At 26.0% G+C, this 26987-nt stretch overlaps 1 protein-coding gene across 5 annotated transcripts in view; it reads right to left on the bottom strand.

Annotated features, from left to right (window-relative positions):
* Positions 1–26987, bottom strand: part of LOC134828202 (low-density lipoprotein receptor) — a 103328-nt gene that overhangs the window by 74484 nt on the left and 1857 nt on the right. For all 5 annotated transcript variants that reach the window (XM_063841217.1, XM_063841219.1, XM_063841227.1 and 2 more), the window contains exon 2: positions 10173–10322. In XM_063841217.1, coding sequence (XP_063697287.1) covers positions 10173–10322 — 150 coding nt within the window. The remainder of the gene's footprint in view (positions 1–10172; positions 10323–26987) is intronic.

The raw sequence follows: 26987 nt of genomic DNA, 5'->3' as shown, positions 1-26987 counted from the left end.
AAAACTTTTCAAATTTCCCATAAAATCGCGCATCGATTGATTGAAACGCAACAAAGAAGAAAATAATAATTTCACAAAGCAAATAAATTGTTTATTTGTTCTATAAGTTTTTCACGACGAGAACATTATTTATTTAAATATAAATTTCAAAATGATAGAAATGAGAGACAAGGTTGCAACATCTTGCATTACAATTTCAGATTATCGTCATTTACATACAATAAAAAAAAGAAATTTTCTCTATATATTTTTAAAAAACTGAAATAAAATAAAACATAAAATGGAATTTCATGTCTGTCTATCTTTTCTTGTTCCTTCGATTCACATCACTCGATTTTATATTAAAAAAAAAAAAAATTACGAATCCTTTTGTTATTTTAGACGAGAACAGAAACATTTTTCCTCGAAATTCATCAGCAGAGGAAAGACACGAAAAAGGAGCAAAAATTTATTGGAAAAAATGCACCTCATTTTAATAGAACAAGTTTTATGTATGTTGATAATATTGATATGCAAAGTTAGACAAATATGAATTGATAGAAAATTTTGAACAAGTTCTCGATGGAAAAGAGGATCGGAAAGGAGGTAAGAGGAAAGCAATATAAAAATTACAATTTCATCCATTATTATATTGATATTAAAATGTATTTTTTTTTCGTTTTTTAAATGACACGGGAAAGTTGGTCGTCTTTTTTTTTGCAGCTTGCATGGAGCGCAGATGGTATTTACTTTGGAAAATTGTTGAAACTTGTGTCATTTTTCATGATGAAATAAAAGACAAAAAAAAGTTACCTTGAAAAATTATTTTATGTTGGTAAGAATGGAAAGGGCAGGAATTTAATCAAAACTTTAAAAAAAATTTTCTAAACTTTTTTGCTAAAAATTAAAAAATAATAAATTTAAAAATTATTTTAATAATTAAAAATTCATTCATAATAAAAAATTAAAAAAAAAATATAAAAAATAAAAAAATTAAAAAACAACAAAAAAAAATTAAAAAATAATAAAAAATACAAATAATAATTTAATAAAAAAAAACTTGAAATTTTTTTTTTCGCCTATGACTTCGGCGACGTCAAAACTAACATTTTTCTTCAAGAAACATATGCTCGGAAACGTATAGTTTTGCCAAAAACGAGTTGGTGTCAAAATTTTAAGGCAAACACAATATAAATTTCATAAAAGTAAAAAAAAATAAATAAATTACTTTGTTTACAAAAAATAAATTTCATTTAATTTTTAATTAAAATTTTAAAAATTTAATTTAATTAAATTAATTTTTTTGAAAATTATAAAATTAAAAAAAAAATAAAGTAAGAAAAATAATTTTTTTTAATTCAATAATTTTTTAATTAATTATTTTTTTTTTTTAAATTCAATTTATTTTTAATTCAAATTATTTTTAAATTAAAAATTTTTTGAGTTAAAAAAAACATAATTTAAATTAAATAAACAAATAAAATTTCAAAAATTAGCAGTCATTTATTTACTTAAAATTTAATGGCAATTTAATTGCTTCAATGATTCACTTGAGTATTCACTAAAATTGTAACAGTAAAACTTCCCAACAGAATAAATAGTAAACAAACGAATTCAGAGAAAATGCAATATTCCCTCATCAAAACTTGTTAAACTAAATATTTATTAGTTCTCATAAACGCTCGTGAAAAATCTGTTTGTTCGCGACGCAAATCAGTTGGAATTATTTCTGCTACTCCATTAAAACAGCAAAATGATCAAATATCGATAAAATCCGCTTTTAGGCGCCACTTGTTAAAATGGTATCCTATTCAAATGCGATTTACATCAATTTTCCCCGTAAAACAGCAGTAAAATATAATAACTCTACTCTGTGAAAATGTTCATGTTAAATTGCATCCTTTTTATCATCATCCTACTTTTGCTTGTCTGCCATACGTGTAGTTCACGTCAATATCATATGCTGTTCATTTTCATGTAATAACTCCGAAAAAAAAAACTTTTGTAAATTTAATACTCGAAACGGAGCAAAGGAGGCGTGTCAGTACGAACTGCTGTCAAATCTATCATTATTTTATTATTTATATGAGCGACCTAAATTTTCGGAAAATTATGCAACATAAATTGAATGAAAATTTTGTGCAATTTTAATGGATGATGGTCTCTGTAACTTGCTCGACAAACGTCAGAAAGAACTCGGAACAAGAATCATATTAACAAAATCACAAAGTTTTAAGTGCATATTCGGTTTTAAGTGTTTTTGTTGTTGTTTTCGATGCAAATCCGAGAAGAGGCACACAATTTTCAGTGCGGATTAGAGTTTCACAGTTGTTGTTGTTGTTATGCGAAAAGTGATGTTTTTCCGCTTGTTGTGATTTTGTTAAGAGCTCTAAACTTTTCAAAAAAAAATTAACAAAGCCCAAAAGTAAATAGTGACATGTGAATGTGAAGAAGAATCCATTTCCACAAATCAGCAAAATTCGAAACCTTTTATTATATCAACTTCTAATTATAATTTCGTTAACGAGAAGAGCTCGACACGACGCGAATGAATGCGCAAAATTATTATAATTAATTAGCAGGAAAAACTTCAACTACTCTCTCACAAGTTTCCATTAAAATATCTCTCATTAAAACATTTTCATGTAGAGATCTAGTAGACAAAGGAACGTAAAAGTAAGTTCAAAAAGTTTTCGTTGAACCGAAAATTTTATCGTATTTTTTTTTTTTTGATTTTAAGAATTTTCTTCAAATTTCAAAAAAATGTTTTATAATTTTCAATATTAATTTTCAAGTTTTTTAAGCTATTTTTTAAATTATTTCTTTTAAAAATTTTCCAAATTATTACGATTTTTCAAATTTTTTTTTATATTTTTCGATATATTTATTTTTTAAAAATTATTTTATTTATTTTTTAATTTAATTAATTTAATTTAATTTATTATTATTATTTAAATTAGTTTAAAAATTAAATGTTTTCTTCTTATGAAAATTTTATTTTCATTAAAATAATTTTTAATTTTTTTCTCATCTGTTTTTATTTATTTATTTTTTTTTAATTTTTTAAGTTTTTAAATTATTTTAATTTTTTTTAAATTTTTTAATTTTTAATATTAAAATTTTTCGCACAAAATATTAAAAAAAATAGAATTATTTATTAAATTTTTAGTTTTTTTTTTATTTTAATTTTTTATCTTCTATTTTTATTTATTTAATTTTTTTGTTTTTGTTTTTATTTTTAAAATAATAAAAAAATTAGAATTATTTATTTAAATTTTTATTTTTTTTTATTATTTAATTTTTTTTTTAATTTTATTAGACAAAAAATTTTAACTCAATATTAAGAAAATTTTCTCATATAATTTTTTTTTTTTTTAATTTTTTTTTACAGATTTCTTTCGAATTTTTTATGAGTTTTCCTGAAGAAACAAAATGAAATTAATGAATGACAGACAATATTAATAAGAAAAAACACATTTTTCACGAAGAAACTTCAAATGTCGGAAACAAAGTGAAGTGTGAGAGGAATCCTTGTAATGCACATAAATTCCCATAAAAAGTAGGTAAGTGGATTGTGTTTTTGCGTCGTGTGTGACGTATTAAGAATACATATGTTAAGTTAATTATTATTCTATCTTCATTAAATTAGGCATGCGATCCGCTTTTACGGACCATTTTTTCAACGTCTCTGCATGTAAGCTCTTTCTTTGTTAACAAACGGGATGAACAATGTCTGTATGTACCTCTTATCATTCCATAAATATTCATTAGGTCTTTCTTTAATGTAAATCCCAATTTGCCTTTTTTTCTCTCTTTTTGCTTAGTTTTTAGTGTTCAGAACAATGGAAAAAATTCTGACAAGCGAGTTTTGACACGACATGTCAACATATTATGAGCGACAAGAACAGACAGACACAACACGAACTTGAAAGGCGGGATTTTGTGGAGAAATGAGGGAAAAATTATCCAAGTAAATATTTGAATAGGTACCAGATTACCTCTTATTACACACGTTACTCCTACAAGACGTTCTTTGACATCGATCTTAGGTCGAACATGGTTTGGCAATGAACGAAACAAACAAACAAAAATTATCCTTCCGTTGACCTCGTCCATCAAACCTTTTTATCTCATCAATTGCGTCGTTGGAAGAGGAAAAAGCTACTTGAAAACTTGATGAAAGTTCTCCTTTTTTTGTTAAAGATATAGTTTTTTGTTAAAGTTGACTCTTTATCGATTTTTAAGGAGGAAAAAAAATCTCAAAACTCTAAATTACAGTTTAATTTAATTAAATAAATTTTAAATAAATTTTGATTCAATTTAAATAAATTAATTTAATTGAATTTTATTTAATTTAGTTTAATTTAATTTAGTTTTATTTTATTTTATTTTTTATTTAATTTTTAATTTTTTTTTAATTTATTTTATAAAAATTTAAAAAAAAAATTAAAGAAAAATTAAAAACTAAAAATTTAACTCAAGAAACTGAAAAACCTGAGATCTAAAAAAAAATGTCAAGCTCTTCAATAAAAACCTTTTTTTCAAATAAATTTTTATTTTCGGGTAAAAATCACCCATTCACATGATAATTAGATGAAAATGTGTCTTGTTTCGTCGTTATTGCGAGAAAGAAACACGAAAATACTTTTAGGATGCATCCGTATCTCTTACATTCGCGACAACGCTCTTGCCGTTGGAAATGATGACAAAACCTTATTACTGTCTCTGATTATCAGCCGAGATATGACATCATTATTTTTGATGATGCTTTCATCCGATGTCGTTCGCTTCACAGCACTCGATGGATTTTAATCCTTTTTACATTTCCTTTTTTTTCTATTTTTGGTTCTCCCAAAAAAAAAACGGGTCGATGATTTTTTTTGTTCACATGCAACGCTCAAAGCGGATTGGGCAAAAAAATAACGAATTTCTGGAATTTCTTGCCAATAAATGCACCGGATAATGCCTCACAGCGGAAATTTTTTGGGTTCTCTTGAGAGAATTTTTTTGCATCGAATCGATTTCCTCGTTCATTTACTTGTTTGCTGCTCAAATTATATTGGCAACGTGACAGACGAACGTTCAACAAGTCCCTTTTCGCCGTAAAAATTATTATTTAAAAGCGCATGCAAACCAAAATATTGGAAAAGAAACAAATAAATCGAAGAGCTCACAGCAAAAAAATTGAAAAAAAAAATGTTTTGGCAAACGATGATGATGAATATGGAGAGCGACTAAAGGGAAAAACTGAGAGGAAAAAATGATGAAAAATAAACATTCATAACTCAAGAGCGAAAAAAAGCACACAAAAAATTTACAGACTCGTTTTTTTTATAAAATTTATATTGAATTTGCCTTACAAAATTTGAAACTGAGCACTTGTGGCAAAAACTATGCGTTTCCGAGCATATGTTTCATGGAGAAAAATGATTCTTATGACTCAAGAAATGTTTAGCGCGAAAAAAAAATTTCAAAAAATTTTCAGCCTGAAAACTTCATTAAATACATTTTTTTTAAATATTTAAAAAAAAATTTTAATTTTTTTTTTTAAATATTTTTTTTTATTTTTTTTTTAATTTTTTTTTTTTGTATATTTTTTTTTGTGCGTTCAAAGGCCTGCAAATTTTTTTCAAATAAAAAAATCGTGTGTGTGTGTAAATAAACGGATAAAAGTTGTTTGTTTAGAGTACAACGACGACGACGACAACGACGCAACATTACCGCTTAATCAAAACATGAAAGCTGAAGGATGATTTCGATGAATTGGAAAAAAAGCGTATAGGGACTCTTTTTATGTGTCGTAAAATTTGTTTATCATTTTTTTTTTCGTAAAGTGAACGCACAATAGACGTCTTTGATTAAAAGCTCGTTCAATCGAACGTGAAATAATGACGGAATTTTGTATCGAAAATGTGCATTGATTTAATTTTCGACGCCATTCCGCATCACGTACGATCCGAAATTTGTTCAACAATGACGCGTTTGATGTTTTTTCGTTGCTTTTGAGCTAAAAACCAGACAAAAAAACGTTTGGAGTATAGTTTTTTTTATGCTTATTATTACCGCCATAATTTCTTTTGTCAATTTTATCTACGACTATTATTATTATTTTGCCATTCACTCTCGGGATAGACATCAGATTGTGTGATGTGCATTGAAGTGAAATGAGTATGAATGAAGGAAAATTACAGCAGAAGGCTGCTTTTCCATTTTCATTTTTTTTTTCTAAAGCATGTCTATTTTAATGATTTTTTTGTAAAAAAATGATATTTTGCTCGTTTTCATGTCTGTTAAAAAAATTTTAATATTTAAAAAAAATATTTAATTAATTTTAAAATTAAAAAAAATAAAAATAAATAATTTCTTGAAATATTCTTTAAAATTTTTTTTTTTGCTTTTAAAAAAAAATTAGAAATATAAATTTTATTGAATATTTTTTTTTTATAAATTTATTTTTCTATTTTTTTTTTTTTTTGAAGCAAAAAAAATTAATAATTTTTTTAAACCAAATTTTGGTCTTTTTAAAAAAAATTAAAAATGAAAAAAAATTAAAAATTTATATTTATTTTTTTTTAATACAAAAAAAAAAAATAAAATTTTATTAAAATTTTTTTTAAAAAAATTTTTAAAAAAATATTAAAATAAAAAAATAATTTTTTTTAAAAAATAAAATTAAAATTATTTGAAAAATTATTTAAATATTTTTTTTTTAAATTATTTATTAATTATTTTAAGAAAAATTCAATTTTAAAAAATAATAAAAATAAATTTTAAATTTTATTTAAAATAAAAAAAAATATTTTGATAAATAAAAAATTAAAAAAATAAAATTTTTGAAAAATTTATAAATTTTTTTTTTAAATTTGTTTGAAAAAAATAAAATGCGCTTATTTTTTTTTAAATTTTTTGTCAACTTTTACATCACAATTTTTACATTTAGACGCACACACATAGACCAAATATAGCTGCTAGCAAGCATCAAATGATAAAGCAATTACACTAAAATTTTATGTGAAGAACGCACATAACAGATAATTGTGAAAAATATAAAAAGTTTCACATAAGATAAAGGAAAGAATTTCCCTCTTCTGCGAAACTCATAGTTAGCTGCATGGATGCCAAAACTAGTTGAAACACGACCAACACAAAAAAATGTGCACAAAACTTTATTTTTACAACAAGACAGCAAAATGATGTTTATTCGCCTCTTTTCCTCTTTCCTCCTTTCTCCGAGTTGAAAAAAAAGCTTAACGAACAATTGAATCTGGAATGGCGTGGTTTGTGGTAGTTTATGTCCTGTCCACATGATTATTACATTGTCGCTCCTCGTCTTTCCGCACACAAGGAACAAGGAACGAAGAAAATCGAAGAAATGATTCATTGATTTGACGTGTGATATTAGAACCCAAAACAAAACAAAAAAAAAACGAAGAGAAGAAAAGGACACAGAAAAAAAGATTTTTCTTTATTTTTATGATTTGTTCGATATATGTCGGATTAGCCAAACCAAACGACACAAATGTATTGTTCAAATTGGCTTATATCTCTTTTTTTATGTTTTTTCTCACACTCGTCGGAGGTTTTTCATCGCGTCGAAGATTTCCAATCATTTTTTTATTACTTTTTTCGACGTCAGCTTCGTGTCGAACCGGGTTTGGGTTGAGTAAGGCACGAAGAAATTGACGTGACCCGAAAATTGGTAAATATTGGAATAGCTTTTTGCACTCTGTAGCAGCTTATAATCACCTAAAATGTCTCAATTTATGGGAAACAAGCAAAAAAAAATGTCGATGACTTGACAACTTTTTTCTTTTCTTTTATTTTTTATTTCAATTTTCAAGAAGAAACATTTCTCGTTAAAAAAAACTTTGAAAATCAATAAAGCAAAAAATAATAATTTTTAATGGCTCTAAATCTTTTTAAGGCTTCTTAAAAATCGTCTCTTAGTTACTTGTTGTCAATATTCTTTTAACAAAAAAAAAAATTATAAGTCTTTTCTTCGTAAAAAACTTCGAAAATCCTTCAATAGAAGTTCATTTAACCAATTTCGAGGTAAATTCAAGCAAAATTCAATAAAACGTAATTTTTCTACCAAATTAACTTTTTTATTATAAATCCTCTATCTTGAGTCCAATAAATATTTTTTTTTCAACTATAAAAAAAGTCTTTGACGTCATAAATTTATTATTATTTTTTGATCAATATTTAATAAAAAATGAAAAAAATTTCGTTAGACAGAATAGAGAGGAGACAAAAACTCACACACATGGTTTGAAAAGAAAATTCATTTTACGATAACCTGCAGCTATAATAATTATTTGTAATGGAGTTGAGGGAATTGACCGTCGTCGTTGTCGAGAAGACAAGACAAGAGACACAAACAACATGAATCATCGTTTTTCTCTCTGTCTTTCTGTACATGTGTCTGTATTTCAAAGTTAAAAAGTTAAATGAAAAAGAAAAAGTTTTTTAAAGGATTTTCATTTTTTTGAAAAAAAAAAAAAATTTGGCTATTTAAGATTTTTGTCGTTGAAAAATTAAAATAAAATTTATAAATTAAATTAAATAAAAAAAAATTAATTAATTTTGAATTAATTAAAGATATTTAAAAAAAACCACGTGGTTAATTTTCATGAAAATGATGAAAAAAATTAATAAAAATTATTTTTTATAAATGAGAAAAAATTAACTAAAATTTTTTAAAACCACGTGATCCATTTTCATAAAATTATTGAAAAAAAATAATAAGAATAACTTCAATAAAATAAACTTAAAATTCCAATAAAATTAAAAAAAAAATATAATAAAAATTTTGAAAACCACGTGATCAATTTTTAAGAAAATATTTGAAATATTCTCAAAATTCAATTAATTTTCATCAAAAATTGGTCACGTGGTTTTTTCAAATTTTATCTCATAACTTAAACAACTAAGCTTTTCAAATTTTTGAACTGAACAAAAAATTTTTTAAAAATTGGTCACGTGGTTTAAAAAATAACATAAATACGCTTTCATAAAACTTTTCAACATAAAAATTTTTTGAAAAAAATCATACCAATCTAGTTTTCAAATGAAATGGAAAATTTGCTAATGAAACAGTTGACTTTACTTCTCGTAGATGATAAAGTTTGTCTCCCGAGGAATCACTTGAACGACCCTCAATTTGTTCCGTTATTATTAACCTAACCTTGCTTACAACAATTTTTATTTTATTTTTGCACAAAACATTTATCGTTTTAATGGCTCTTCAGATCGTTCCTTTGAATTTGGGAACAATAAAAAAAAATATAATAATGCATTGAATTGATTTGCAAATCGTACAAAAATAAACATCCTTGTTAAGATTTGTTTTGGATTTATAAGGAATCTACGGCAAAAGAAGAAAAATAGGAAATATTCAAATCCTTTTCTTTTTTCTCTTCTCTAATATATTTGCATTGAAAAGCTTACATAAGCTGATTTCTCAAGCACACAGTCTCTCTTTGTACATTTATTCTTATTATTTTCGAGAGATTTCGTTGCGCTGCTCGTTTTTAAGCCCGTAGGAGGAAAGATTTTATGTTTATTATCACAACATTTTATTACAAGTCTCTGCGACGCGCCAAGTAGCAAAATATGAAAGAAATCATAAAAAAAGTACCAAAAGTACTAACAAGTGACACACGAACAAATTTAAAAAGGTTATGTGCGCTTGCTCTTTCGTCACTCATTTCTTACTCTATGGGAAAAAACGGGTCAGGTTGACCCCTCAGGAGTCAAATTGATCCTTTAAGGAATCAACCTCATACCCTTTCGAGTTTGTCATCCTTTGTTTTCATTTCTTAATCTTTTAAGAGGTCATTTTGATCCCTTAAGAGGTCAAAGTCAAGGTCAATGGATCAAGTTGATATTGACCTCTTGAAGGGATCAAATTGACCTCTTGAAAGATTCAATTTTTTAGGTCTGTGGATCACAAACTCGAAAGGGGATCAGGTTGATCTCTTAAGGGATCAAAAAATTCCCTTAAGGGATCAATTTGACTCCTAAGGGGTCAACCTGATCTCTTAAGGGATCAATCTGACCCGTTTTTTGCCCATAGGGTTCGTTGCTTTGTCATTTATTAATCTCAACATTTATTGGGGACACGCGTTTGACATTCGAGACATTTTTCCTCTTACATCTCTCGAATTTTTCAAGTGCATTAAAATACTTACCGATTTTCTTGGAACACAAATCCGGGGCTTCGTCACTCTTGTCGTCGCAATCGTTCTCGCCGTCGCACATAAAATTCGCATGAATACATTTTCCACTTAGACACTGAAAAGTTCTGTCACCGCACTTTTGTTTCTTGCTAATTGAATATTCTGCAAAAAAAAAAGAAAAAATTGTTTAAACAACATGAACAAAGTGTGTGGTTGAATAAACACAATCAATGAAGAAAGTACGAACGAACGACGACGTAGCTTCGTAGCAAAACCAAGAGAAAGGACCAAACTATCTCGTTTCTCCTTCTCGTGTAGTATGTTTATGCTTATCAAAGGAAAGGAAACTTTCGGAAAACCACAAAATAATCAGATCTTATTAAATTAAATTAATAAATTTTCTTTTGCCAAGTCACCGAAGCAGACTCGGTTTGAAAATTTTGTACACTCTGTTAAAGTTGAACGGATATGAGCTTCGAACAGATGGATGAAAGATTAAATTTTATTAATTCATTTTCTCGAGAAATTGAATTTTTTCGAAAGTTTATGAACAAATATTTTAAGGGACACTTTTTATGTGAATTATGAGCCAATTACGAGAAAATTAATCAAAAATTAGCAATTTTGTCGGACCAGATGGCAATAATTGTGACAAAACTTGAGAAAAACAATCAAAATCAATACAATATGAAGTGCTTTGAATAAAATTAGCAAAATAAATTTCTTTGGAATTCATATGAAATTCAATATTTGTGAAAATAGAAAGGAAATTGAGCTTCTAATTAATTAAATGTTTTGAAAATTGTCCTCGAGTAATAAAATTCAAGTCAAGAATTGTTGATTTTATGCAAATAATGAGAAAATATATCGTTTGTGTTTCAAATAACCAAAGAAAATACTTTGGAATTCATTTTGAGACTATTCAGCAATTTTTTTTTCAATTCAGCAAAATTTTTATTTCATTTTTGCAAAATTTTTATTTCAATTCAGCAAAATTTTTATTTTAATTCAGCAAATTTTTTATTTCAATTCAGCAAAATTTTTATTTCAATTTAGCAAAATTTTTATTTCAATTCAACAAAATTTTTATTTCAATTCAGCAAAATTTTTATTTTAATTCAGCAAAATTTTTATTTCAATTCAGCAAAATTTTTATTTCAATTTAGCAAAATTTTTATTTTAATTCAGCAAAATTTTTATTTTAATTCAGCAAAATTTTTATTTCAATTCAGCAAAATTTTTATTTAAATTTAGCAAAATTTTGATTTCAATTTGGCAAAATTTTTATTTCAATTCAGCAAAATTTTTCTTTCAATTCAGAAAAATTTTTATTTCAAGTTAGCAAAATTTTTATTTCAATTCAGCAAAATTTTTATTTCAATTCAGCAGCTGAGTAAATTCCATAAACCTTTGAAAATCGATTCATATTAAAGCAATTTCGACAATTTACTTCAACTTGACCATCATAAAGGCGCCCATTAGTTGCCCATTATCACAAAAAGAGATAAGTGAAAACAAATTTGACCGCACAACTGTTTCTCGTGTGATTTTTTGAAGAAACGATAAAAAAAAGCTCAATGATCGACCACTTTGTAACACATGTGATAGTTTTTCCGTAATAAAAATAATATCTTCGTACTTGCAAAAATAAATTTATGTTTCTCAGACACACACGCGACTGTTTGTCGATTCCCAAGCAATCAATACTCTAATAAATATGGGCATCTTTCTGCCTCTTTTTATTTATTAATGTGTGTTTGTGTGTATGATATGATGAAACCCACGTGAAAGCGGGATAATGGGGCAACGAAGTCGTTTCTTATTCTTTTTCTTCTTTCATTTAAGGGAATGAAAAAAAACCTTTATGAGTCCCCATTGGAATGTGAAATATATTTGCAAAAGAATCTTTTCGATATAAATGGTCTAATACTTTTTACTTGCGAGAAAACTTTCAACGAGATTTCATCGGTTTTTATTCACTTTCTGCTCTTCTTTTTTATATGAATAAATGTTTTTCTTGCGTATGTGACTGTGGCAATTGGAATAAAATGATATTCAGCAGCACTTTGATATTCATGTTCGATATAAATGTAATTCTAACGTATTTCTAAGAGATGGCAAATAGAGAGAAAGAGCAAGAGAAGAAGGCACACCATTAATTTTTTATCAAAAGATTTCACATATATGCGATGCAAGCACTTATTATTACTATCATATCATAAAATTTTTCCTTTTTCAAACCGAATGTGTGTTTTTCCATAGATTAGATAACCAACAAAAGTCCTTTGACGGAAAAATATTGTAATTTAACACTTTTTTTCATCAATTTGAATGAAAAAAGTTCATTTTAAAAAAATCTTTGCTTTTCAGCTAATTCAGCAGCTTATTCGCAGCAATTCAGCAGCTTCCAAAATAATGAAATTTAAGCTTAAAGTAATTCAGCAACAAATTTAAAACATTTCAGCAACAACTAAACGATAATTTTTCAATTTTAGAGAAATCTTTGCTTTTCAGCTAATTCAGCAGCCAATTCGCATTAATTCAGCAGCTTCCAAAATTATGAAATTTAAGCTTTAAGTTATTCAGCAACACTTTTACAACAATTCAACAACTGCTGAATAACAAAATTTGAACTTCAAACAATTCAGCAACTTTATTTATATTCAGCAACTTGAAATTTGACTTCTTTTTGAAGTAAATTTAAACTTTTTATATTCACAGGATAAAAATGCATATCAAAACACCATGAACAGGACACACAATTAACCTGAAACTGAATTTCTGCAGAAATTTATGCAAAATATCTCCATTTGATTCGTTTGATGATATGACTCGAATATGCCTTTATGTTCATTACGGGGAATTTTTTGCAAAGCTTGAATCCTTTTGTGCCTCGTTTTTTTATTATCCGTTCTCCTATTTCCATAAACTAGAATTTTCTGCCATTTTATCAATCTCCCTGACAAAATAATTTGAAAAGTTACACAGAACGAAAAAAAAAATTGAAATTGACCCATTTCAAGTTATTGATAGAAAAGCCATGAGAGAAATATTGAATGTGATATATTGCTTTTCAACTGTCACAAACACAAGCACACAGAGAAACATTTTGTGCCAAGACGACAGAAAGACACAAACAGTGAGAGATGTAAAGAAATGATATTAATGAAAAGCTAACTGTCTTTCCCATTTCATGGTTGATTATCAGGTTCAACGACAACACACACACAAAAAAAAATGTAACACGTAAAAAAAACGCAGGAGAGATAATCTTGAACTGTCACATTGTCAAAACATCGTTATTTTTCTAAATTTTCTCCGTTAGCCCTTTTTTTGTGGCAGTATTTATGCGCTGTTTTGAGATATGGGAGCAGAATCTTTCAACAACAGCGAGAAACTTTTTTTTTCCATGGGTTAAAGTAATCCAATTTTGAAAAGTGTTAAAGCAGGCAGTGACAGATTATATGATCAACAGTATCGTCTTACGTTGCCTGCTTGCAAGAAGTTTGCACTTTTCGTAGTTTCCTTGGGAAATTGGAGTAGACTAGTTAAATATTCTCTCTTTCGCTCGCAAAATATTCTTCGGGGAGGGATAAATAAATTGCAAGCTATTTATGATGGCATAGTTTTATTAAAGTTTAGGTTTTTTTGGAACTGAGCTGAGACGTTTGATGATTTGAACGTTATTTAATGATGAGATCGATGGGGAATCGAAGAGAATTTTATTGATGAATAATATAATCGAATATTCGATTTTTTTTTGAATTATCATTTTTTTACGAAAAAGAACTCAAAAATGACAAATTTTGACTTAAATTTAAAAAAAATTATTTTGAGGCTATTCAGCAAAATTTTTATTTCAATTCAGCAAAATTTTTATTTCAATTCAGCAAAATTTTTATTTCAATTCAGCAAAATTTTTATTTCAATTCAGCAAAATTTTTATTTCAATTCAGCAAAATTTTTATTTCAATTCAGCAAAATTTTTATTTTAATTCAGCAAAATTTTTATTTCAATTCAGCAAAATTTTTATTTCAATTCAGCAAAATTTTTATTTTAATTCAGCAAAATTTTTATTTCAATTCAGCAAAATTTTTATTTCAATTCAGCAAAATTTTTATTTCAATTCAGCAAAATTTTTATTTCAATTCAGCAAAATTTTTATTTCAAAACTTTCAACAGAGGTCTCTGTAAAATAAAAACTTGTTCAAAATCTTATCAATAGACGTCTCTCTTAACGATTTTTTCATAAAATTTGTATTTTTGAACAAAAATATTTTATGATTAAAACTTTTATGTTCTTGAAACATAAAATTAAGCCGAAATGAAGACTTAAAATTTTAATTCATCTTAAAAAAAATAAAATAATTAAATTTTTTTCATTGTTTTAAGGTTTTTCAATATAATCAACTATTTGGAATGTCTTTAATCGTCAATTTCGGTTCAAAAACACCCTCTGCTCTTCTAAGTAATTGGATTTCACACTTTGCTCCCTTCCAAAAACACATAAAAAAGTGACTTTATTCCAATTAATAGACCTTTCTTTAAGTACATTAGCAAAAAATGTCCTTCTATCGCATTGCGGATTACAGCGAAGGTAGTCTTATTTCAATTTGAATAACATTATAAGAACAAAAGAAGTTGTTTTTCGTCGCTATTCCCCTTCTTCATCCATCCACACGTCCATTTCGTGTCATTTTAATAAAATCACTAAACCTATTACCGCTTGCTTTTGTCTCGTATTACAATAAAATTTCATTATCTGTCCTCCTCCTGCTCGTCGTCGACGAAATTTTAGTCTCGTTCGCCTCATGAGCATCGTTGTGTGCGCAAAATAGTCTAAACTTGTTAAATAAATACACTTCTACATTCCGCATGTCTCTTTTTTTTTACTTTATTGCACTACATTCGCTTACCTATCCTCGAGTGAAATACATCCGACGTTTTTTTCCCTGCTTCCGAGATATATTTGCAATAAACACACTGTGTGCCTTGGTTTTTTCTCCGGCGCGTTATGTAAATTACATTTTTTCCCTTTGCTCGTGTGTCGTTTCGTCAAGCAGTGTCAGTGTCAAGTGAGTTTGTGTGCATGTCTGTGGTTTAAGTAATAAAGTCGGCGATATGATAAATGACAAAGCATGGTCAACCACAGCGAAAAAAAAATTTTTCCTCTTCAAAAATTAACTTTGCTATGCGGAAAAATGTAACTTTCCTTTGTGATGGAGAAAATTACTTGCCAACACCCTTTTTTGAGAGCAAAGAACACAAGAGAGCCCAATGTATGTAAAAGCCATCGATCATGAATTTAAATTACCTGTCACACATAGTTTTTTGCCGCATGTAAGTGTGTGGTAACGCGCTCGGAAAATGCATCGCAAAGCATTGTCTGCATATTATTATGTTGCACGAACACAACATCCGAACAAATGCTTTGCATCAATAGGCTTGATTCCTGTGTCTCTGTATCCTGTTAGTCGAAAAATAGTTAATTTGACTCCTTTTTAAAGTCAAAATATTCGTATTTCTAAACATTTTTACCAAAAATACTCAATAGATGGCGCTTTTGAACCAAATTTTGTGTAAAAATATCAAAAAATATTTCATGAAAAAAATTTCGATAAAAATTTCTCAACAGAGGGCGCTTTAAAATAAATTTTGAATAAAAATTCCCAAAAGAAGTTCATGAAACAAAATTTCGATGAAAAATTCTCAACAGAGGGCGCTTCAAAAAAAATTAAATTAAAATTCTTACAAAAAGTTTCATGAAACAAAATTTCGAAGAAAAATTCTCAACAGAGGGCGCTTCAAAAAAAAAAATAAATTTTAAATAAAAATTGCTACAAGAAGTTTCATAAAAAAAAAAATTAAATGAAAATTTTTCAACAGAGGGCGCTTTAAAATAAATTTTTAACAAAAATTTTCATAAGAAGTTTCATGAAACAAAATTTCGAAGAAAAATTCTCAACAGAGGGCGCTTTAAAACGAATTTTTGATCGTAATTTCAAACTTTTTCTAATCACAGTGAAACTATTTGTGAAAATTCCAACAAACGACAAAGTTTAGATAGTTTTTGCGGAAATTGTGTGATGCGCTGAATTAAGCATTTCTCTCGTGTGCACTGTCTATCGGTTAAATTAATCAAATGCAAATTATTACTGCGAGCGATGGGTACTTTTTAACTTCATTCCAATGCATTTTCGTTCTATATCTTTGATCAATGACACTTTTCCTCTCTCTCCCTTTTATGCGCTGCAACTTAATTAACGAACTTTTCTCATAAAACAAAATTTTCGCTGATGTTTCGAATTAAATGACGACGACAAAAAAACTATAATGGAATAGATAGATAAAAAATTGTCATTTTTGCCGAGTTTCATGTTTTCTGATAAATTTATCGGAAATGTCAACTTTTTTTGTGGAACAATTAAATTTTTACAATTATGGTTTATTTTACAGACAACGACAAAAAAGCTGGCGGAAACATCGGAAAAAAATTGGACAAGCTCGTGTTTCAATCTGAATCGTTTTTTTTTTATTGAACATCGACGCGCCAAAAAAAAATCTCTTTTGCAGAATTCGTGTATATTCAATTTCACGTATCAATAACCTCTTGACGGGTAACCAATATTTTAAATTTATGCCAATAGGGCTCGCTTCTGATATTACAATTTTCGCCGACAATAAATTTATGATCACATTTATTAATTAAATTAACTCTTTTTATAATGTCGATGCCATGTCGCGGGAATTTCAGGGCCGTAGATAACGACAATTTTGATAAGAATCGCGATAAAAATTTTGAGGAAGTGATTTGTTTTGATGACTTTTTAATAGATGTCGTCGGTCAAAAAAGCCACAAAGGTTTTCGGCAGTCAATAAAACCATTTTAATTAAGCGAAATTGCTGAACATCAAACCAAAATGCCAACCATTTTATTGCGAACGAAGTTGATGGCGATTATTTGTTATTTATGCGCTGCCAGCCAATTTTCGCATAGATTCTATAATGAAATTATGGCGTCCTTGTAACTCTTTTTTTCGTAATTTAATTAATTAAAATTGATTATAATTTTATAATCCATTAGGCGAGAAAAATATGGATGACAATTCCCGGTCAACGAAAAAATGTCATAAATTTTAGAGAAAATTGGGCGGTAATGAGTGATGACACGTTTTCCCTTAATTTAGCTTATTTTGGATTTGCATGTGGATTTTCAGAGTAATATAATGAGTACAATACAATTAACAAAAATGTTTTATTTTTCAATCAAATTATTTTAAATTAAAGATTTCAATTCGAAATAACAAAAAAAATAATTAAAAAAAAAAATATTGAAAAAAAATTTTCAAAAAAAAAAAAAATATGAAAATTTATCATAAAAATTTTAAATTTGTGAAAAAAATAAAAAATTTACGAAAAAAAATTTAAATGTCATTTCAAAATTTGACAGTTCAAAAATTTGAAAATTGCCTTTTAGCTAATTCAAAATAAAAAATTATTTTAAAAAAAATTTAAAAAATTTTTAAAAACTGTCTTTAAAAAAAACTTCTTAAGAAAATTTAAGAATGTCAATTCAAAATTTGACAGTTAAAAAATTTGAAAATTGCCATTTCGCTAATTCAAATTAAAAAATTATTTAAAAAAAGTTTTTTAATTTTTAAAAATCTTCTCATAGATAAAATTTGTTAAAAATTTATCGATTTATAAATTTATCGAAGAATTTTTGAAAATAAATTTTTCATTGTAATTTAAAAAAATATTTGAAAAAAACTTGTTTTAAATATTTTATGAATTTATGAATGTTAATTCAAAAAATTACCGTTAAAAATTTGAAAATCGCTTTTTTGCTAATTCAACTTTTTTTTAAATATTAAAATTCGTTTGAAAAATTCAAAAAAATATTTCTTCGAAATAAAAAATTCAATTTTCAAATGTGATTCTTTTTCACTTTTTTGTACATCTTCCTTCATAGGAAATTTTGCATCCAAAAATAACTCCAGACAGAATTGATTTTGTTCACTTCTCGGAAAACATTTACTATTCATTCTTCGAAATCCCCCCATAAAAAAATATTTAGCAAGACACGTGAACGAACTTTTTTGTTTGTCATGAAAGCTGCTTAGCATTTCGACTCAAAACGAGTCAGTCATAACATTTTGTCAGTTGTCTTATCTCCTTTTTCACTTAAGACAATAAGACATCCTGATAATATCGCATTTAGAACAAGAAAAAAGTTTATTTCCAAAAAAAAAAGGAGAAGAAAAATAAATTTGAAATTGCCAACGGCTTCAAGCAGGATAACACGAGCGGCATCTTTTTATGATTATAACACAGATGTACTTAACATTGCGTTAACATCACTTGATTTTGTACATATTTATATTTTATTTTATTTTCAACAAACCGTTTCTAAACGTTTCTCATTTAAATAGGAGGCGAACATCCCTCAACTAATAAAAAAAAAGAGAAAAAAAGTTTAAGGATGTTATTTTATTGCCTCGACCATACTTCTTGGCGATGACGACGGAGAACAATGCGGATTCATCAGAAAAGCACGAAATGAGAGACAACTGTTTTTTCTTCATTTTTTTTTTTATTTTAACAAATTGCTTTGTAAAAGTTAAACGGTAGGCACAAATGAAGATGAAAACACATAAAAAAAAGTGAAGAGAATACAAAAGTTCGGTCCCCATTCGTCTCTGATTTTATTTTATTATATTATCATAATATTCATAATAATAATTATATTATTTTTCCTTTTGTCTCCGGGAACAAAGCCGAAAAGTTTTTTATTTTTTCTAAAAAAAGCAGAAAAAAATAAAGATAACGGGAACAATTGTACAGAATGTCAGCCGGGTGTCTTTAAAGACTCTTACAAGCAACGCCAAGCATGAATACCAAAAGTTGAGACGAAGAATGTGTTAAGTACAATTAAATTTTAATGATTTCTCTCTTCTTCCTTCGTGTTTTTCTTTGTAGCGTTTCAAAGAAAAATTTTGTTTTTATGTAAGGAGAGGCGTCTTTTTGATTAGTTACTGAGTTGAAATTTTTTGAAAATGTGCATTGGGAAAAATTTTCAAATTGTGAATTGGGATAAAAATTCAAATTGTGCATTGGGATAAAAATTCAAATTGTGCATTGGGATAAAAATTCAAATTGTGCATTGGGATAAAAATTCAAATTGTGCATTGGGATAAAAATTCAAATTGTGCATTGGGATAAAAATTCAAATTGAGCATTGGGATAAAAATTCAAATTATGCATTGGGATAAAAATTCAAATTGTGCATTGGGATAAAAATTCAAATTGTTCATTGGGATAAGAATTCAAATTGAGCATTAGGGTAAAAATTCATAAAAAAAATAAGTTCAAAATGCGCTTTTATCGTTTTTAATTATTTCGTTGAAAACTTTCTAACCTTCCGAATATCGTTCCATCGACCCGTTCAGGAAGTTTATTAATATTTGATTAAATGGATATATCTTAATTAATGTAATTTTTCCTCTTGATTTGGGTTCATTTCCATGTCAATTCTCATTATTCGGCGTTCGCGACGTACGAAAATAGAAAAAAAAACAAAAAATAAACAAAACATGATCGCAAAATCGCATCACAACAAATTTCTCTCTATATATTGATACGGATGATTTATTTTTAAATCCTCTCTTCTTTCACATCATTAACAATTTATTTTTAAATTACTGCCGAAAAATTTCCAACAACAACAACAAAGACAAAGTCTGCGAGCTGTGAAATACTTTCGATAAACAGCCGAGCATCTTGTTCAAACAATTTTACTCATTTAACGCGTATCAATAACACTCATTTCGTTTTTTTTCAGCATTTATTTACAAGCAAATCAAGAGCAAAACGAGCGTCAAGAGATAAAAGGAAAACTTTTCAGGCACAAAACTTCTGCTCAAATTTTAATTAAGCTCAGACAGAACGCACAATAAAGTTACGAGTGTGAAAATACGAGAGTTTTTCCTTCGAAAAGCCTTGCTTATGCAGAAAAGTGACACATGCAATTTTTCATGCGTTGTACGAGTGTGTAGGCGTTCAAAGTGTTTGTGCCTCGCAGTATTTAATAAAATGTGTGTCGTTGCGTTGCGGTATGTACTTCATTTGTACGGCAAAAAGAATAAGAAAATCCATTGTGTTAACATAGCATAAATCATAATGAAAAATTAATCTTTAAACAGAATACCACACTTCATTGTTACAACATGTTCGACGATAACTCATGAATGCGTATTAGTTATGTGTACTTTTCAGTGAGAAGAAATTTTAAACAAAGTTTCTGAAAGAAAAATTTTTTATTTTAAATTTTTTTTAATGCTTTTTATATCATTTCTATAAAAATCGCTTAAAATATTTTTTTGTAGTATTTTTTTTTATTAAAATTTTGTTTTTATTTCGATTATTTATTTATCATTCAAAATAAAAATGTCAAAAAATTTTAGGATTTAAAAAAAAAAATTTTTTAATTTCCAAAATTTTTTTCAATTTTTTCCAAATTTTTTTACTTTTTAAATTTTTTTGAAAATTTTTTGAAAAAAAAATTAATTTAGTAATTCGTAAAAAAATTTAAACTTTCAAAAATTTGAGAAAAAAATTCTCGTCGAAAAATTATATATATTTTTTTTAAAATAAAATTAGGTAGGTACCTAATATAAATTGAAAAATAAAATTATTTTAAAAGAAAATAAATTTTTTTAAAAAAAATATTTTGAAAGAAAATTTTTGACAATTTTTTGAAAATTCTTAGAAAAATTTAAGCCTATAAAAACTTGAGAAAAAAATGTTTTTACAGAAAATTTTTGACTTTAAAATTGGATTTGCAAAATAAAAATATTACAAAAATTCGGGACTTTTAATAATAAAAATTTTTTGTTTAAAAAAAAATATTTTTTTCGACATAATTTTTTTTTATATTCTCTTTTAACAATTTCTTTTAATTTTGAAAAAAAAAAATTAATTTTTTAGAATATTTAGAAAAAATTTTTTAAATATTTTATTTATTTATTATTTTTTTATTTTTAAAATCTCAAATTTTATCTTTTAAGTTTCTTTTTAAAAATTGTAATTATTTTTATTTTGAGTCAGAAGTTAGAAAAACGAAACTTTCAAATTTGAAATAAAAAATCCTGTCTAAAAATAATTTTTTTTAAAATATTAAAAAAAAAAAAAATTAAAATTTTAAAAATTTGAAAAAAAAAATTTCTCGTTGAAATTTTTTTAAAAATATTTTGAAAAAAAATAACAATTTTGAAATTTTTTTAAAAAAATTACTTTTATAAATTTGAAAAAAAAGTTACGTCGAATTTATTTGGTATGAAACTTTAATTAAATATAATTTTTTATTTTAGCATAACTTTGAGTAAAAAAAATATACAAAATTTTTCACTTTTATATGAAAATGTCAAAAATGTGAGTCAAAAACTCGAGTTTTGTAATCCATTTCCGCATGAAATCTCCTCGTTGAGCAAACTTATTTACTCTCTTGCACACTACATACCTCAGAATTTGCTCAAAATACAACAACAACAATTTTATAAAATATGCAAGATTTTTCATTGTACAACAACTGTTTATGAGCTTTTTCTGTTTTATGGGCCAACCAGTGCCTGTGGTATGTGCCTGTGACGTACATACTTTAAAAATGTATTTTGTTTGGCATTTCTGGGAAAATAAAAAGACTCTTTCCGCCATACGCATCACAGGGAGGTTTTCCACACATTTAATGGCATTCGTATGTAATTACGTATCGCATGCGAAAATTTTGTTGCCGGAGTGAGGTAACATGTTAGTTACTCCAAATCAAAAGAAATTTATTTATAAACATGTGAAGTTGTTTTCTGTGTTGCCTTGTTTGGGATGTTTTTACCTCCGTTGTTGGTTGTTACTCTTTGATTTCCTTTGTGAATTTTCTGTGTTGCTTGTTTTTCCGACTGGCAAGGCAATATTTTTTTTTTTTTTGTTTTCGAACAATGAAATCATTCGTCCTTGTCTTCCTCCTTGTTGTTGTTGTCATCGTTCCCGAATCACGAAAACATCCAATAATTATCTCGGCACGCTTTACATCCGAAAGTTTTCTTTTTTTTTTCTTTTTGGCGACGAAAAAGGCAAAATATCACGTACAGCTCCCATTAAAAATTCGCATCACACTCCATCAACTCCTCAATTTATAAACAAAGGAAAAATTCTATTAAAAGCAGGAAAAAATTGAAAAGAAGGAATTTTTTGCTTGGTAAGTACTTCGTACGAAGGACATCATGTTTTTAATAAGGATCGCCTCAACTTTTAATGATGCGACGAAATTTCTTCGGTGATTAAGGAATGCGTGCTTAATTTGCCTTTTTTTTCGTTGTTGCCACAGAAAATCGATTATTATTGTGAATATTGCATATTGGCCGAACAATGTATTTTTAGTACATAAACACGCAAAACTATTTTATTTAATATTTTACAGTCAATAATGATTACTCTCGTCGTTACCTAACATCGGTAATAAAAGTTTATGGAACGAGCATCGGAAAATGCAGGTAAATTACGCATGGAAACCCATGAAAAAGTTAAATGAAATGCTTATAAAAAAATGGAAATATAAAAGAATTTACGAGAGAGAGAAATTAGATGGAATTCTCGTTAGAGTTGGATTCTATTGTGAAAATATTTCTTCTGACGAAAGTAAAGTCGGTTTCAGTTGAGAGGAAAAGTTTTGCAAATGTAAAAATTTTGTATGAAAAGGAACGAGATGAGCGCATTTTGGTAAGTAATTCATAAATTTTAATTAAAAAATATAAAAAAAATATTTTTTAAAAATAATAATCTTTAATTTGAAAATAATTAAATTTTTTTAAATTTTTTTAAAATTTATTTAAATTTTTAAAATAAAAAATAATTATTTTTTAAATTAATTTTATTTTAAATTTTTATTTAAAAAATTTTTTTATTTTTGAAATTAATAATATTTTTATATTTTTTTTAATAATTTTTTTTAATAATTTTTAGAATTTTTTTAAATGATTTTTTTTAATAATTTTTAATTATAATTTTAAAAATAATAAATTAATTTTTTTAAAATTTTATTTTAATTTTTTATATTTAAAAGAATTTTTTAATAAATAAGAATAATATTTTAATAACTTTTTAAACATTTTTGATAAAATTTTGATAATTATTTTTAAAACATTTTTTAATAAAAAAAAAATTAATTATAATTTTTTTATTACAAAATATTTTTTTTAAATTTAATTATAATTAGAATAAATAATTTAATTTTTTAATTTTTAATTAATTTTTAAATTTTTTTTTTAATTTTTTTTTAAAAATTTTTTTAATTTTTTTTATTATAAAAATTTTTAAAAAAAAAAAAAATTAAAAAATATATTTAAATAATTATTTAAATTAAATTTATTAAAAAAAAATTAAAATTAACACAGACCGACGCTCAAAGAGTAAATTTCTCATAAAAAAACGTCAAAAAGTTTATTTACAACAAAACTACATTGTTAAACTGTAGTTAAGTATCTTCCCTTTTAACGCGTCGTAATGACTTCCACGAAAAATTCCTTTTGACAATAAATTAAACACCTTCATAATTTCTTGCAACACAATTCGCACAACAATTCCAACCTGTTCTTTTCGTGCTTGTCCCTTAAATAAGTTATAAAGTTTTTTTGCACGCTTATTATTTAGTGCAACATAAGGGAACTCATGAGAAGATAAATTTTTGCAATCTTTTATTAAAAAAAAAACGAAAAAATTAAAAATTTATCATTTTTTCGCTTTTTTGTTATTTTATTATAAAATATTTTTTATTATAAAAGCATTTAAACTTTGAAATAAGAGATTTATTTGCTTTTAAATAATAATCGGCGAGAATTAGAGACAATTCTACGAAAAAAAAAAAATTGTCAGTTATGATTAATTCTGTACAATATTTATCACGTCATAAAAGTATTTTTAAACAAACAAAAAAAAAATGAAAGAATTTTTGTTGTTTATGTAAATTTTAATAGTATTTCAATAATATTTGTTGAGTTTTAGTTAAAACAACGAAGTCATATTTCCAATGGAACCATCAAAAGCTGCTGAAATAAATCTAATTTTACGACATAATTTAGTTTCTATTAGATTAACTCCGAGTAAATATCTAATGAAGTAAAATAAATAACAATCAATTCATGAAAACACACATATAGAGGAGTCAGATAGTTTACGACCTTATTGTCACCCCAATAATTTTTAAACATTCTCTATTCCACACACAAGAACAAAATAATATACAAATGCGGTGATTTTACGAAAACTAAACAAATGTTATCCATGGTCATGGTACATGTGTCGTTCATTTAATTTAAAATCAAGACATTTATTATTAACCAGAGAATTGAAAATAAAGCGACATTGGACAACAACATCGCCACAATTATGTATACAAGACGATAAAATAAATAAATTTGAGGTAAGGATGTGCAGGATTTGCTTTGCTCTGGTCCTCTGAACATCAATTGATTATCGAATGGGAAATAAATTTCGTGATTGAATGCACTCGAAAGGGCATTACGTGGCATGGATTGATAAAATTTTTGGTCAGTAGGACAATATCGGATTATACGGGATTTTTAGTTGACGCTCAAAATAGATTTGGGCGCCATCCATTTACGGCGTCGGATAAAAAAGGACATTTTAAAACATATTAAAGCGCCATCTATTGGAGAGAAAAACTTTTAAAAAATTATTAACGCCCTCTATCGTCGAGAAATCGTTTTAAAAGATTTGTTTGAAGCTAAAAACATCATTTTGGGTTCAATAAAAGCGCCATCTATTGTCTAAAATATAATTTCAAAAATTTTTCTGAAGCGGTAAAAGTGCCATCTATTGTCAAAAACGAATTTTTGTCTCTGAAATTAAAAATAAAATAAAAGAAACTATGAAAATCGATTTTAATTTAAAAAAATAGAAAAATATGCGCCATCTATTAAAAAAATTCAACTTAAGATTTATTAACGCCCTCTATCGTCGAGAAAATGTTTTGAAAAAACTTTATGAACTCTATGAATATTTCTAACATATTGTAACAATGGATGGCGCCTTAAAATGTAACAAAATCCCTTCAAATTACTATTCAATAAGACTTTAGGCTATTTATTGAGAAGAGACTTTCATGCAAATATGCCTCTGTCAACTTTTATCAATAAGAATCGTAATTTACTTTGAAGTCAATCGAACTTCTGTTGAGCTATTTTTAATTTAACGTTCAATTAAGTGCCTAAAACATAAAATTATAGATTTGAAAGCATATTAGATGTCAAGTTTGAGACTTTTTCACGGAATTTTAAAGTCAAAGATACATAAAGTCCTTTTGAAATATCATGTCTGAAAGCTTTAACGCTCATTGAATAAAAGGAATTCTTCAGAATTTGAATATTTTATGAAGAACAGGGCAAATATGAGTGTTTTTAACAAGGCTTGAAGCAAGAAAATGTAAGTGAAGAAAATTTTTGACTTCAGTAAAATTTTATTTGTTTAAATTCCTTTTGAAGAGAGAGTAAATATGGGGTAAAAATTGATCATTAATTTAAATTATTTTCTATTTTTACAGACAGAAATGTTTAGGAAGGAAGTAAATCGAGCAATTTAGACAATTTAAGGATAGTTTTTGATACATAAGAAGCTTTTGTAGTATCAAAGCCGATTATAGAGCAGTTTTATACTTGTTTGATTGTGAAGTTTTTCTAAACGAGGTAAGTTACTAATAATTTGTGCGAAAATTGTCAAGATATTAAGAAGTTTTTAAAAAATCAAAATTAAAATTTTTAAATAAAATTAAAATTAAATAAATAAATTAAAATAAAAATTAAATTAAAATTAAATTAAAAATTTAAAAAATTTTAAATTTAAAAAAAAAATAATTTAAAAATATTATTAAAAATTTTGAAATAAATTATAAAATTAAATTAAATTTATTTAAATTATTTTACTAAAAAAATATTAATTAAAAATTTGAAAAAAAAAAATAAAAAAAAATATTAAAAAATATTAAAAAATTCTTTAAAAATATTTTAAAATTTTTTTTATGAAATTTAAAAAAAAATCAATTTTTACTGCAATTTTGAGAGACAATACATGAAAAATTACTTTTTTTTCTGAATAACAAATTAAACCAATTAAAATGTTATTCAAAAACTTACAAAGAAGCTTTATTCAAATTTAAAATCTTTTTTCTTTAAAAATTTATTTCAATAATATTTTTTTAAATTCTATGAAATTTTTCATTCTGACAACTTAAAAAGTAATTTAAAGAAACAATTTCTCACTAAAATCAAAGAAGATCTTATTTACTAACAAAAATTACAGAAAAATACATTTCTTGTCCATTAGGAAATTCATTAAGCGTCTTCCGCTCTCCGAAGTATTTCCATTAACTCCTCACCCTTTCATCTCTTGGGTCAGTCATCAAAGAACTTTTGAAAGATCTTCGTCATTCCTCAAACAACAACAAAAATAGTTTATTTATCATTTACATCAATCAACATTTATTACAAAAAAAGAGACGTCGTTGTCGACCGACGAACACAAAAAAAATCAGCAGAACAAGCTTGTATCTCTTTGCCTTGTAAGCGAATATAAAATTGTATATTTAACGCACATTATAGTTAAACAGAAGATAATTAAGACAATTATGTTGAATGTCTGAGTGCTTAAATGATTCCCAAAGCGATATATATTGAGATAAATAAATAAATAATGTTCAATTGATGTTCTTCGTTGTCGTTTTTTTTCACTTCTACATTTTTTTTTCTTCTTCTGACACCAGA

The sequence above is a fragment of the Culicoides brevitarsis genome, chromosome 1, assembly GCF_036172545.1.
Source record: "Culicoides brevitarsis isolate CSIRO-B50_1 chromosome 1, AGI_CSIRO_Cbre_v1, whole genome shotgun sequence".
Taxonomy (NCBI): domain Eukaryota; kingdom Metazoa; phylum Arthropoda; class Insecta; order Diptera; family Ceratopogonidae; genus Culicoides; species Culicoides brevitarsis.
The sequence above is the reverse complement of the archived record's forward strand: the minus strand, read 5'-3'. Positions and strand labels throughout refer to the sequence as shown.